This window comes from Patella vulgata, chromosome 6 (assembly GCF_932274485.2).
Source record: "Patella vulgata chromosome 6, xgPatVulg1.2, whole genome shotgun sequence".
Lineage (NCBI taxonomy): Eukaryota > Metazoa > Mollusca > Gastropoda > Patellidae > Patella > Patella vulgata.
Window position 1 is genome coordinate 26,350,550 of NC_065884.2, and position 16,284 is coordinate 26,366,833.

The following is a 16,284-nucleotide window of genomic DNA, read 5'->3' on the forward strand; positions in this document are numbered from 1 at the left end:
TTGATCCAATTTTGATGAAACCTTTAATCTATGTTTATATCACAAAGTTCTTGGTTCCTTTCGATAATCACGCATTTTCCAACATAACTGCCTGGATTATGGCCCCTGATTGTTTGACAAATCACATTTTTAGCTTATGGACCTGCTAAAAGTCACAATTTGTATTCAATTTTAAAAAACGTTTAAATGTATCACTGTTACACCCTAATGATGGTTTAGTTTGAATTTTCGTGAAAATCGGACTGAAACTGCCTGACAAAATAGCCACTCTGTGTATGCAAATAGTGTAAAAGTATGTAATACCAAGGTTGAGGACCCTCTAGAAGTCACAATTTTTATCCGATTTTGATAAAACTTGAAATGTATGATTATAATCCAAAGATCTTGGTTCCTTTCAATATTTGTGCATATTGGACCATAACTTCCTGGATTATGGCCCCTGATTGTATGAAAAAATCTCTTTTTTTATTTAGCTTGTTCTCTATCCATCTCTTGCAAAATGTGGGCGTATCTTGCCTGGCAACTGCTAGTTTTTTATTGAATAATTAAGAGCTATAATCATCTGAAACTGTACACAATGAAAATAATTTCTCAAGGGAAGTGTGTTTTACACTAACATGGCATATTTTGAAGTTGAATTAGATTATTTAAGATAAGGAGGATTTTACTAGAGACTATAGAAGGTTTTATCACACTGATGTGTTAAATCAAATTGCTTTGAGAAATAACAGATTGAAAGATTTGTCTTAATGCGATTACATTGTCTAATGTAAAAGAAATTTGCAGCAAAATTCTCCCAAAGTAATCTTATAGTGGAACTGTAAGTATGTCTTGGCATGAAATATCACAATAATGCAGAACACAACTGACATGAAATTCCTGCGTGGGGACTAGGAGGATTTTACTGGACAGTTTTATAGTAATGATTTATGTGAAACTATTTTTTTTTTATTACATCCGCTTAACTCTCTCTCTCTCTCCACGGCACCCATTTATTTTTATTAAGTTATATCAAATTTTCTACAGCTTAAAATCCATGTTCAAATACACTCAAATTAATTATTCACATATTTATTTCTAACTCCCTACATACATCTAAGGGGGGATATTTTATTATTAACAACCAAAGTACTGTGACAATTGGAGAGAGAGAAATGGGATTTAATGTCCATTCAACACAAACTAGGTCATTTCGGGACTAAAATGTGGGTCAATTTTATTTCAATAATTCGCTTGCGTGTAGGGAGTCTTTAGCAGTGGGAGGAAATTAGAGGACCCGGAGAAATCCCATGAGGTTGGACAGGCACCCTACTCCTCGTCACATACAAGTGGGGAATCGAAACCATATCACTCGACTCAATGACAGACCTTATGATGCAACGCGCATGCATTGACCATTTGGTCTCCCAACCCCCCTTGAGACAAGGCAGTTTAACACTGAAGCTCTATGGTCGTCATCACTCTAGCTAGCTACAAGTAGTACCCGCGGGTGTCATACACAAGGCAAGGTTCTTTCTAGAACACCTGAAACCACTTTTCATTTGTTGTAGTTTTTCCATAATAAATTTTAAAAGTCTGTGTGCTCTATCAATGCAGTGCAGATTTGTTTTACCAACCAATATATCCAACTTGTGTGTCCCCGGTTGTACGTGACAAGGAGTAGGATCGCCTGTCCAACCTCGTGGGTTTTCTCTGTGCCCTTCTGTTTCCTCCCACAGCATAAAGACCCCTACGCGCAAGCGAATTTTTGAAATAAAATTGAACCATATGTTAGTCTCAAAATGACCTAGTTTGTGTCATGTGGACCATACCTCTCTCTCTCTCTCTCTCTCTCTCTAACTTGTGTGTTATTATAAACAGTATAATGGCAGGTGTCATGGTGGATGAGACCCATTTTAATAGCAATGTCATTTCACTATTGATTACATAATGACATAATTGTTTGTTGGTTAAATTGTTAATGAAAGATATGATATTTCAGGCTATTCAATCAACTGTTTATTTATATTTCATCAAAATGTTCACTTGATTCCAGCAGCAACAATCAGTATCGACTTTACGAAATAAATAGACAAATGAATATTTGGTTTAATATAGAACATAGTAATGACTCACTGAGCTTTATTCTGATTATTATGAATTATTAATTACAAAGTAATAGATATCAAATTACACAATCTGTTTCAAACACATATATATATATATATATATAAAAGTAGTTAGAAGATTCCATTAGAAGTAGATAATATACGTAAAATAGGGTAAATGCGTCCATTCTAGAAGAATGGACGCATTTACTCTATTTTACGTATATATATATATATATATATATATATATATATATATATATATATATATATATATATATATATTTATAGAGAGAGAGAGAGAGAGAGAAAGAGAGAGAGAGAGAGAGCGGGTAGGGAGAGGTATTTGAGTAGCATGCATGAAGACCAAGGGGCACAGAGGGGGCAATGACTTGGGCGTCAATTTCAGGGGGTGCATCAATCAAAAAGTGGAATTATTTCTGTTAATTTTGGTGAACATGCTGCCCTGCTTAATTGAAATAAAAAGTTTATTCTGTCTGTTGTTACATACCAGTATTTAAAATGTCTTCCTTTCTTTCTCACATTTCTTAGTTCATTTTCTGAATAACATAAAACATGAACTGAGCAGATATTCATGGTGTGCACGGTTAATAACCCTTCAGAGATATTTTGAGTCAGATGCAGCACTATACAGACAAATTCTACTCCCTCAAAATTCGCTGTAACCAAAGTATATGAAAATAACCATAGTCTAAAACTGGCCTATATAAAGTGTCAACGAGGCATGAAACACATTACATTCCAAATAACATAGAAACATATAGATCACAGGTAACAGGGGTTCATGGCCATAGGTCTGTATCCATACATCACTAAATATACAGGGTATAGTCAAATATATATTTGTTTCAAAATCAAATATTAATGGAAGTCTGTAAGGTATAATATGTTATATAGAGGACACCATGCAATGGTGTAAGATAATTCTCAGTAACTATATAGACAGACTGACTCTGCTGTGAGAGGAGGTATCTTGTCAATAACAGGAATTCTATTTGAAATGTTTGAGAGAATTAAATGGTGACCCGTTGCTCTGACAACACTTTATGTGGTTTATATCCTATATCTTATCCAAAATTAAGTTTTAACTGAGATAAGATATCTGTAGCTTTAAGATTAAATGATTTATATAAAGTGTTACAGATTTGGAAAGGTAAACATTGATTGAACTGTGAATAAATAGCCCAATTATCTTACATTAAAGATGCGTTCTCACAAAAGTATTTATAGGCTAGTCATTTCCGATAGACTTGATTAAACAGCTAAAAAAGCAGTTTTCAGAGGATAATCAAAAACTTTACTTAGGCTTTGATATTTATGGTAAAGGGACAGTAACTAACGACAAATACAAACAGAAAATAAAAAATCTACTTATTGTTTCTTTGCCCGTTTTCAGTTGGTTCCCGAACTAAATATTCTATATATTCCTCGATCCATGATTGGTGAGTAAAATCAAGTATACACTGCTTATTCATAGCCAATGCGTAAATATAATTCCACAAAGAGATTTTGGACTGTGTATTTATGAAGACAGCCTTCCAATAACTTGTAATGTACATCACACTTACAACATGTTGAAAACCATGAGACTAGACAACCCCTTTTGGGATATTGTTGGAAATAACATTTTGGGTTGGATGAATTCAAGAAATAACTTTTTTTTGTACTAATAATGTTCATTTCTCTATTGTTCTTTTATTGGATACAAATAGATATATTTATTTATTTTAGAAGTAAAATATTTATAAACCTTAGTCTATATATATGTGCTTAACTGTATTTACATTCTCTCATTGATTTTCTCCGGGTCCTCCGGTTTCCTCCCACTGCTAAAGACCCCTATGCGCAAGCGAATTATTGAAATAAAATTAAACCACATGTTAGTCCCGAAATGACCTAGTTTGTGTCGAGTGGACGTTAAACCCCATTTCTCTCTCTCTCTCTTATTGATATACATATATATGTATACATAAGGTTTAATATCCATCACCACTATACTTTTATGCAGAATCAGTATATGGTACATCCAATACATTGTGTTATATACCTAACTTTTTCTTTGAAGTTGTTGGTATTGAAATTATATAAATAATTTTTTTTAAAGTACCGCATGCAAGTAGATATATGGTAAAATTTTGCGGAGTTGAAATCTCTTCCGGTTGCTCTTTTACATCTGAAATTTTGTCGAAAAGTGTCTGTAAATCTCAATGTTTCGACCTAGAAGAACCAGATATTGTGACCTTAGTTGCTGTCCAATATTTGCTAGTGTTGACTAGCTGGCAGGCAGTGAAAATGACTGGCAGAAGAACTCACCTGTCAGTCAATTTACATGCCATAAAATTAGAATTTCAAAGAATTTAACCTGAAACACAATGAATACAGTAAAATCATAATTTTTATGTGTAAAAAAACTTTAAAATATATTTATTAAATTTGGATAACGCTAAAATTTGTCGTATTCTTTGATAGCCTATGTCAGAAATATTGCAGCTGGTAAAATATTGAAGCGGAAGCACTGGACAACATAATGTTTGGAAAAATTACATTCTTTCAATTAACTTTAAATTTAAAGTCTTATTGGATTCATGTTGTTTTTCCAACACCTCCTGTGGTTCTGTAAAAACATTAAAACCAATAATACGATTTACATTTTTGAGAGTTTCGCTGTTTATCGATATTATTGCAAGAAGCTATCTCCAAATTGATAACAAATTTCTTATTGGATCTTTGGCAAGAACAGTTTACAATTGAATTGACTTTTTTTTGTTATAACAGTAGAATCATATTAGAGTAAAACTGTAGAGTCCAGTATGCTGTAAAGTCGAGTATTCGTCATTATTACATAATATATTCCCAATGGGAAGACAATGATAGTTTTTCTTTAAATATTATCTAATTTTTTAGTATTGATTATAAATTTGTTTATAGTTTTGATGACATAATTATTATGAAATCTAATGACAATGCGGAATGTCTAAGCTTAACAAATCATAAAATTCCTGTGCAAGTCAGTGTTTTTTTCAAGAAATAAACTACACTGAGATAGTTTGGCTAATATTACAGAGGAACTCATTTGAAATTGATCTTTTTCCTTAGTTATTTTCTATCGCTAACTTGTTGAAATGAATTTGCTTGTCATGAGGAAGAACCAGATCTAAATGCCATTGTTTACACAAACCTGTCTCGTTTTGGTTGAAACTGATGTACCATTAAAGCCCATCTCCTTCAGTGGTTGATTCCCCCTTCTTTCCAGTAATAAACCCAAGAATGAAGGGTAAAATAAAGGGTTGTTGGGGAGGGGACAATCTCCAGTTGTGATACTGTTCAACAACAACCACCATGACAATTTATTAACTCATGAGGTTTCTTTATGACATTACTGATTTGTGACCTACACTAGATTTTATTATTATTGATGTTTTGTTCAATTTTTTATTTTACCTTGATTATAATATTTATGTAAGTTGAAAAGATTTATGACTTGTTTTAACTGAAGCTTTATATTATTATTATTTAAGTAAATTTGAACATTTTAAATATTTATCTATATTTAATTAATATTTATATATTTGTTATTTGATATAAATAAAAGATACATATAACTAAACTGGATATAGTCATTTTTATTTAGTCACTGACCATACAAATACAGAACAGGTGGAGGTATGGGTAGGCTGGATGTTGAGATATACAGGATGGGTCGGCTGGATGTTGAGATATACATACAGGATGGTTAGATGAATGTGTATGCTGGATGTTGAGATATACAGGATGGGTGGTAGAATGGGTAGGCTGGATGTTTAGATATACAGTATGGGTGGTGGAATGGCTAGACTGGATGTTGTGAGATATACAGGATGTATAGATTGGATGGTCAGATGTAGAGGGTATGTGATGAACATAACCAGGCATTATAAATTTATAGTCAGATATAGAGGGTATGTGATTGGATATAACCAGGCTTTATAGTCAGATACAGAGAGTTGGTGATTAGATATAACCAGGCTTTATAGTCAGATACAGAGAGTTGGTGATTGGATATAACCAGGCTTTATAGTCAGATACAGAGAGTTGGTGATTAGATATAACCAGGCTTTATAGTCAGATATCGAGGGATGGTGATTGGAGAGAGAGAGAGAGAGAGAGAGATGGGTTTAACCTCCACTCAACACAAACTAGGTCATTTCGGGACTAATATAAGGTTCAATTTTATTTCAATAATTCGCTTGTGCGTAAGGGTCTTTAGCAGTGGGAGGAAACTGGAGGACTCGGAGTAAACCCACAAGGTTCGACAGGCGACCCTACTCCTTGTCACGTACAACCCTGGAATTGAAACCACGCCAGTTGACTCAATGACAGACCTTTTGATACAATGCACATGCGCGAACCATTCGGCCATCCAACCCCTTTATAGTCAGATAGCGATTGGATATCATGACTGACCATAGATTTTTTTAATATCAATTGTGTTAATAGTAAAGGTCACATGAGAAGACCAATCAATGCTGATTTTTTATTTCTGATTTATATGATCTGATAAGACATTAACTTCTTATCAATATTTCCTAGACAAGTAAGGATACAGAAAATATGAAACGAGCAAGGTGCTTGAGAAGAAACAGATCGTTCACAATGAAAACTGCGTGTTACTTCTAAGTGACATAATACAGTAACTTAGCTGTGACATGATACTAGATTTTTTGTTTACTTAGCAACTCTGGACCTTGTTTCCTTTTAATCCTATCAATATACTCCAAGTTCAAATATAAATCTCACTTGCATACCTTGACTTGGCTGGGGTTGGCAGCGTGGTATTCAAGCGATTATGTTCCTGGTTTTCAATCCCAGTCTGAACTGAACAGAACGTTGGAGGTCACTGTGTGCACTTAAAAGAACCCTTGGCAGCGGGAATTCGACTTAATATGGGGAAACACTTCTGTCTGAGGAAAGTTTCTCTCATAGCACCCTCCATGGCATATGCCTGTATTCATTAGCCCAGTTGGTACAGAAAAGTATGACATTAAATTCCATTCCATTTCAAAGAGTAGGCAGAAATGGACTGTTCTTTATAAATTCTCCTGCTATGTGTTAATGTTAGTGTATGGATGAAAATCTGTGTGTTTAACATTTTCTCTAGACAATTTCAAAATACTGAAAAAAGAGCCTTCCAGGTAATTATAGTAAATCTACAGGGGCTTCTTTCTTTCACCACTTTAAGCTAGTTTGAATCCAAGGTTTATTTACACTATTAACATGACATGTCTAGTAGCAAACCAGACAAACAACTTGTTAAAATACATCATGACTGATTGAAATATTTAGGTTGGTGATTTCATTTTGTGAGAAGATGGCCAAGTCTGGAGTAAAGGGATCGTTAATACAGGAATCAAATTGATCAGTATGCTCTCAAGATCAATACTACCCATTATACCCATTTATTTACACTATGACCTTTGACTTTTAGATCAACTAGTAATCTCACCATCAATATAGAATTATTTAACCTAGTAATACCAGAATAACCTATCATCATCACCAACATGTGTAATCCCTGGTTAGCTTACATATTTTCAAGACTAATAATTTGTAAGCAGTTTTGCCATTTTGCTGATAATGGCACATTGTTTTCTGTCAGGAGGAGAAATATTTGTAGTCTGTTCACTACTCATATTGCTTTTATTGTACATATCGTGGACATCCAGGTTAAAGTTCAGGTGGCCCGATTCTGAAATTGTTCCAGTAGAAGCCTTAAGTGCACTTTTTATAGTGCAATGGTGTGATATTTGGGAAGTGATATTGTCTGCAATATTGTGGAAGCAGATTCAAACTTCAACTGGCAAGCAAGGGAAGTAAGATATTGCCTGAAGACTGCCGTCCCCTCCTCAATAAATCATGGTTCTTAGTAAATTGAGAGAGATGCACAGAAAGAAAACATTTCTGGATTGACATGATATACTTAGATTTCAATAATTTGCTTATCACCAGAGAACCTTGAGAAAAACACCACAAGGTTAAGCAAGCAACCCTTCTGCTTGGGAGTAAAACCACAACACGTGCATTGATGGCAGTCATTAATGATCTAAAGCACACTATAAATTGGGAACCTCTATAGTAGTGTAAAGTATGTTCGGTGTTCAAAAATGTGTAATGAACTAAAAGATCATTTGTAGCAAATAGCCTGATTTTTTGTTAGCAACAATCTGTCAAGTAAAGCACTTTGTGCACACCATACCAATTTCTGGTCACCCAATGTTTTGCTGCCGATGGTATGTCATGCATGAGAATTCCCCATCACCTTCTGGGTTACGATGTTTATTTACTTGTTCACTCATACAGATACAATGATTGGTTTATACAAAACTATATATACATGTAGGCGCACCATAACAATCTGTGTTATAAAAGCATGCATTTGAAGATTTACTTATCAACCCAATCTTCCAGTATAATTTACCAAAAACCCATGATTATTCGACAGAGATGGAAAATAAGCAATGGAGAGAGAGAGAGAGAGAGAGAAATTGGGTTTAATATCCATCTCCACAAAATCTTGGTCCTATATAGTAAATTTTATCTCAAAACTTGCTTGTAAAAGCCTTTAGCAGTCCCGAGGACCAGGATTAAATCCAAGACGTTTAGCTGCAGGCAAAACCATCCCACTTGACTCAATGATAGACCTTATGATCTAAAACACACACATTAGACAACTCGACCACCACCCTTACTTTACATGTCAATAATAAAGATAAAAATACATGTTATTTTTATTTTTATAAATTATTATTCTAAAATTAATAAAGATAACAAAATGCACTCCAACAAAATTACAATTATAACAATAAGCAAACATAATATGCTTTCATTGAAAATAATATAGGCCAAATCCCCAAATAGTTAGATGGTATAGATACATAAATATTTCAGTTTTAGTTAGCATATCTAATATGGGAAAATGATAAAGAATGATCCCTATTTCTTTTTCACATTTTAATGTATATTTGTAATTGGAAATCCCATTTTTTGAAAGTATAATTTAAATGGAAAATAAACAAGGAAACAGCACATGAGGTCATTGTATCAGCCATTTCTAAGTCCAACAATAATTGCCTATTGCAATCAATAACAACCTGTATAATAAATATCCTAAGGTACAAATAAAATATCTAGTTTATTATAAGAGAGAGAGAAATGGGGTTTAACGTCCACTCGACACAAACTAGGTCATTTCGGGACTAACATATTGTTTAATTTTTATTTCAATAATTCGCTTGCGCATAGGGGTCTTTAGCAGTGGGAGGAAACCGGAGGACCCGGAGAAAACCCACGAGGTTGGACAGGCGACCCTACTCCTTGTCACGTACAACAGGGGATTTGAAACCACACCAGTCGACTCAATGACAGACTTTATGATACAGCGCGCGCACGCTAACCATTCAGCCATCCAACCCCCCCTAGTTTATTATAAAGCATCAAGGTTAAGTAGGTGACCTTACTCGTTGTCACATACACCCTAAGATTGAAACCACAGTTCTTGCCTTAACAACACACCTTATGATCTAAAGTATAAACTATCAGGTCATTTTAAGACTAATGTGGTAATTTTTTACTCAAGGTGCAGGCGTCTTCAGCAGTGGGAGGAACCCAGAAAACCCAAGGATAGACTAGAATCTAGATACTTCCAAATTAATGATGTACCAAGGGAGATAATTCCAGTTTTGATTCTACAATGTTTTTGAAAGCAGACATCATTCATTGTATTTTTACAATACAGCAGCCATTCTTATAAGCACAGGCGTACGGGGAAATTTTTTACTGGGGGGGGGGGGGGGCGGTGGTGGTTGGTGCCCCAAAAATGTAGTTAGGTTCTTAGTATGTTACATAATAATCATAATATCTCTTTTGCGATGAATAAGTTCTTAATTTCTAAATCATCAATAAAAGAGAACTAAATTTTATTTACTTGTAATATACACAACTAAAAACAGTTGTTTATGTAACTGTAATTCGTGGCTTACTGTACTCCAAACAATAGAGGGTTTGAGTCTTAAGATTTCTATTTAATTGCCTAACTATAGACACTCTGAATTTAAATTTGCTGTTAAATTGGACGCATTCAAGAACACAATATTTTTTTATACAACTTTTACAAAGTACAATTGTATGCTTATAAGAAACGTATCAAGTAAATCCAAGAGAAAGAATTGAGATATGTGTACATTATAATATACTGTTTACAATATATGGTGGGGGTGGGAGTATATAATTAATACATGTCCAGGGCTAAAATAGATGTAAAGTCAAGTATATTATACTATTCATTTAATAAGCTGTGTATAAAATGTAAACTTTAAACATCAATGAGCAAAACACACCAAAAATGAGCGACGTGTATATGCAGAAGAACATGAATTAACAAAAAGTTACCATGGGCAAAGCAGCTTAAAAGAATACCAGTAAATTAATACCAATTGTTTAGTTTCCCATTATATTCAATATCTATGACATCATATATACAACAAATACCCATTTCCTAAATAATTGAAAAGTGACATGAAGATTTCTAGAAAGTAAAAGCATGTTTACCACACTAAGAAATGGGACAATTGCTTTGACTTGGATTTCAAAAGACAAAGCCACTTGGTAACCTTGGAATAATGGTCATTGGCCGAGTCAAATCAAAGCCTATATTAAGTAGTTTTGTAGATTTTATCATATGTTTATAATTCATATTTAACATTATATAAATTCCCTTCCACCTTGGCTGTGTATATATTATAATTCATTATTATGTACAAGAATTTAGTACAAAAGAAATTAAAGATCATTGACATTTCTAAATAAAGACAACCTACTTTTATTTGTCACACGTCAGAATAATTGTCACACGTCGGAATAATTGTCACACGCATAATCAGTTGATCATAGTTTGTGCTATCAAATTATAAACAATGGGATCAGCTATTATTGGTCCAGCACTTTTTGTTCTAGTGTTTATGAACTACCTACATGTCAAGAGTGCAAATCCATATACACATACCTGAACTTTCCATGGATTACATTGTTTAAGTGACTAATAAACAGATATGGTGATTTGAAATGTATATTTCTTGAAAATCAAGTACTGCCCTCAAAGCACTATTTGCTTTTGTTCATTTTGAATTTTATCCACTTATGATGACGTCAGGATACAAGTAATACATGTGGCCTGAATAATTTACAAAATTTAATATTCACAGCCTATATATGTATCTAAAGTTAATAATCCGAAAATCCTGTACATGTAAATTTACAATAAAACATGCCCACTCTGTAGGACCAGTCGAGCGTCTGACCAATGACTTATACCCATATACATGTAAAATGAAGCAACCAATCTTTTAACTGTTAAAAGCCCCCCCCCCCCCCTACAAAAAACCCCCCAAACTTCTGCTAGCTCCAGAACCTCCCTGGTTAGGTTTGGGAATGAGATCATCCAGCCTCTTCATGACCTAGAGTATAGAGGATATCAAAGGTCAGCTTATAATATAATTTGTGAATTAAGAGAATATATTTAATGCTTCAAAAGAAACTGTTGACTTTCTGTTGCAATATAATAAGTAATGGTGTCCAAAGGCTGACCTATGCATACTTTATACATGTATACTAGGTATCTATCATGTACCTATGCTGGACCATATTGAAAATACAATTCACTACACTGATGACTGAGTAAAATAAATTCAAAGAACATAAAAACAGGCTCTTAAACCAATTCGCCCAATAGTTTTAGTTACATTTAGCTAAACTTTAATTTATAATTTGTATGTTCACAATTTAATATGCATGTTCAATATTCAGAATGTTATTTTCTTACCAAGCTAGTTATTGCATTCTACTTTCATGTTGACTGTGCATTATGTATTGTTTAATGGTCGAGAGCGAGACATTAAGTAATATATTGTAACAACATGAGGGCCGTAGGCCCGAATGTTTTTACAATATATTACGCAATGTCGTAAGCTCGAGACCATTAAACATCTTAAAATACTGACACTCCGCACGAGCTTTTACGTCACACTAGTCCAATATCTCACTGGTATGAATAAAGTACTATTGGCAAGTTGCCCGTACGATTATTTGAAATAATGGTACGCCAACATCAAAGGGTGACGTCACATCTGTATTTTAAATAGAAATAATCATTCAAACAATTTGTCCTTTGTGATTATTAAAAATCAGCAGGTACATCTAAAATGTACATGTACCATAAGTTAATAATAGAAATTGAATTAAAAATAGACAGACCATAAGCATACATGTACGTGTACTTATATCACATAATAATTGTAAAAAAAAAACATTCTTTTAAATAACTTTATAATACATGTATCAATCATCCAACAGTAGGTAGAAGAGTCAAATAAATAAGATAAGCTTAAAACAAACAAACCAATTTTACAAAAACAGACTGCTCATAATAGATCTTAACGCTACAGGTTTATGTACACATTCTTAACTTTTCATCTTTATCTCAATATTTGCAATATTGCATACCTTGTATTGTAGTGCCTTTGGTAGACATGTCACTGAAAGTCTTTTGAACAAAACCAGTAAAGACAATTAATTTAAAGTTCAACAAAATACAGTTTAAATATGAAAATTGAAAGTACATACATTGTATAACAACATAAAAATTCTAGATGAACAGAGGTTAAGCACAGGGCTGCTTGTATATGTACCAATACATGTTGTGTGTTTATTTAGGGAACTAGTGACATTCATGAATAAATTTTGTTTTGTGTACACAGCAAGCTTGTAATAAGTACAGTTATTTTTAAATGGTACATTTACAGTGTATATAAAAATTGATCAAACACATGAAAAATATACCTGTAATCATTACATACTAGCTATTAACTATGCATCTCCCTAATAATATGACAGAAGTAGCAGAGCACTTACAGTGTACATGTACATCTGGGCAACTTTACTCTAGAAAATACTTTAAATAGTTATTTATCATATCCGATCTTTATTCTTTTCACATTTAACACATATACGCACTGGATAATCCCACCCTCTTAATGGAACAGGTAATCTATTAGGAGAGCAATCATCGCAAACACCATGACCACACGATCGACAGTGGTGCTTTAAACGTAACAAATCAAACTGACTTTTGCAAACATGACAGTCTTTAATTTTATCATCAGGAATCCAATAATCTGGTCGTGCTGAGTCTTTGATCATCTCTAATGGATATTCAATTGCTGAGGCCACAACACCAAATGTTGAACTCACAGCTTCTCCCACTTTCCTAGCTGTATTAGAGCTATCGCCTGCAGCAGCAGGACCCGCTGGAGCTGCTTCGCGGATCTTTTTATCATCAAAGCATTCATCACAAACTCTGACAGCTACATATCCCCAGCCCCTTTCAGGTACAGGGCGTGTTTTCGAAGAACATTTATCACAGAATCCTTTTCCACAAGCTCGACAGTGATGCTTCTGCTGGTTACTTGTAAAATCTTCAGAACATTGGGCACACTCCAGGATCTGGGCATTTGGTATCCAATATTCTGGTGCTATTTTATCTGCTGTCCACTCGGTCAATACTTTGGTGGGCTTGGCGCTAATTGTTGATATAGTATCAGCAACATAATTAAACCCATCTAAAAATTTTCTTGCTGCATTGTGACTTCCTTCTAGTCCAGTGTTATTTCCAGGCCACATGTGACGAATATCGGTGTCAGCAACTTCATCAACTTCCTTATTACCGTACCAATGTTGCCGACTGCGATAAATAATGCCACATTTAGGGCATTCTAGCACAAAACCTGACCATAGATATTTACTAATACCAAGCCAAGAACTGTCATTAGAACTAGAAATCTTTGGTACTACAATTCTCTGTTGTCCTGATTTCTTACAGTTCTTGCACAAATAGACCTTATTGCCAAGTTCATGAACATATCGACAATATGTATCGCGACTAGTTTCATGTGTTCCGTTCCGGTGATTCATGCTGTGAATACATCGTCCTCCACAAGCTAAACATTTCTCTGTACAAGTAAAATATTGATCAGGGAATGATTCAGGCATGGGTTTTTCTATATCTCCACTAAACTTTTTATTTAACATTTTTAATGCCTGTAAAACGACACACGGTTGACGTGCTGCTCGGATGTTATTATTAGAAAAAAGATCAGAAATCACTTTTCCTAAAATAACAAATTCTGTTTTAGATCCTGGTTTAGTTTTTGTTCCAACATAACGCACGTCACTAAACGCTTCTAGTGAACACTCTGATTCGATGATTCTCTGACGAATTCCTGGACACTTCAAACCAAGGTCATTAGACTTGAATGGTTCTGTATGAGTCGTTTCATGAAATACAATAACAGCTGGACCTAGGATTGACACCTTCGAAGTATTCTTACATTTCTGACTGACGGTTTTTAATTCCTCTGCAAAATGTTTTAAATATGCTTTAGAAGCACTTCCAAGAAATGCAAACATATCATTGTGAAGTCTTTCAGCTCTTGTACGATAGATTACTACATCAGATATTGCCAGTACTTTCAGTAACAGTCTAGTTCTTTGATTCTGATTGGGTGATACACCTAGCAACCCTTCTGTATCTATGGCAACAGCTTTTCGCTGTGGATCATAAGCTGCCCATGTGCCTATCGTACAGGAGTTTTGATCTGACGATGTTTTGAAGACTTCTTTCCCATCAAATAGTGTATGGTTTAAAGTGTACGACTTCCCATCACCTGTATTGCCAAATATAGAAATGACCTTGACCAACTCATTTTCTTCACAACCAAGTTTCTCCAGAAATTCTGGTTCGTTCTCTATTTCAAGATGTTCTTCTTCTGTTGACAGACGAAAACTTGCCTCGATATCTCTTCTAATCTCCATATTACCTACATCTTGACAAATGTCTGGTATACTGCTACTGTCAGAATGAAAACTTTGGGTTTGATATTTCGTACCATCCGCGAAATTATCCTGCTGGGGACATGTTATGTATGTTAAAGAATCATCATCGAATGCTACAGGGGACAGGGGCATTAATTTGTCACAAGCTTGTTTATTGTCACCTTTCTTCATATGTTCTTTCATGGTAATACGAATATGGTGTTTGCGATTAGTTTTGTCACTTCTAAGATGATATTTATCATTACACTCAGAACAAAGGCGATAAAAACATGTCTGACAAAAGAAATCCGCATAGTTTTTGTTCTTGCAGGTGCCCCCTAACTCAGATATCTGACATAATAATTCTGCATTTGGTGTTGGGAGGTTTTCTCTCGTGTGATTTTGGTTCTTTTTTAAGGAGTGTATTCCCGAATCACACTTCAAGCACTGAGCCGAATTACATTCCAAGCAAAACACAATCGCCTCTGGATTAATTGTTTCACAGCTGTATTTTTCCTCGCAAGTTCGTATTGATGATCTACAGGAACTCTTCTTACTACCTGCTTTCATTCTACGACACCAAAACCTCCCAAAAAGGGATTAAATATAAGTAATTCGAAGAAAACAAAGAAGTAAATAAATAAATAGTACAATCAGCAGAATGTGTCACATGACCATCAACACAGTACATCCGATCATGTGATCTAAATCAGCTAATCATAAAAGCACATTTACAGTCTTGATTTACCAGCTTGTTGTTAATTGATTCAACGTAATCTCTATTAATAGACAAAGGGAAAACCCCTGTTCAATAGGTCAGCGATGAAATATTTGTTAATATTTTTTCCAGCCTAACATCAATTACGCAAAATTCGTTCCAGTGTTGAAAGTGGTTTAGAATTAACATTTCCAAAAGACTCGACTTCTAAAAGCTTCCAAATTGATTATCGCTGTACAAATTATTTATGTTTATTATTATTATGCCCCACACGCCCTTGAGCGAGACTGTATAGGCCTACGTGACATGATAGGTGGTAAAACTCCTGGAGTATACGCCCCAAGTCCCTTTATTTGATTTTTGAGTAAGTATTTTTGTATGACAGAATTGAGTTTATTAGGAGATATTTTAGCAACAGACTGTAACTCAATCCCAAAATCCATCTCCCACAAACTAATTAGGCTACAGGATAATTATTATTATAAATGTAACAAATCTCTTATTTCTGAAAGGGGGATTGGGTGGTTAAGGCATGTGCATGAAATTAATTATAAGGTC

At 34.3% G+C, this 16,284-nt stretch overlaps 2 protein-coding genes across 2 annotated transcripts in view; one reads left to right on the forward strand and one right to left on the reverse strand.

Moving 5' to 3' along the window:
• Positions 1-11,505: 11,505 nt before the first annotated feature.
• LOC126823431 (zinc finger FYVE domain-containing protein 1) lies at positions 11,506-15,684 on the reverse strand. Its single transcript, XM_050552272.2, has one exon. It carries the CDS (start codon positions 15,576-15,578, stop codon positions 13,107-13,109), a length of 2,472 nt encoding a protein of 823 aa, XP_050408229.2. The 5' UTR covers positions 15,579-15,684; the 3' UTR covers positions 11,506-13,106.
• Positions 15,685-15,920: 236 nt separating this feature from the next.
• The window catches only part of LOC126824315 (tektin-1-like), a 33,161-nt gene continuing 32,797 nt past the window's right edge, over positions 15,921-16,284 (forward strand). The window contains exon 1 of the mRNA XM_056101610.1: positions 15,921-16,090. The gene's annotated coding sequence lies outside the window, so the exon portion shown is untranslated. The remainder of the gene's footprint in view (positions 16,091-16,284) is intronic.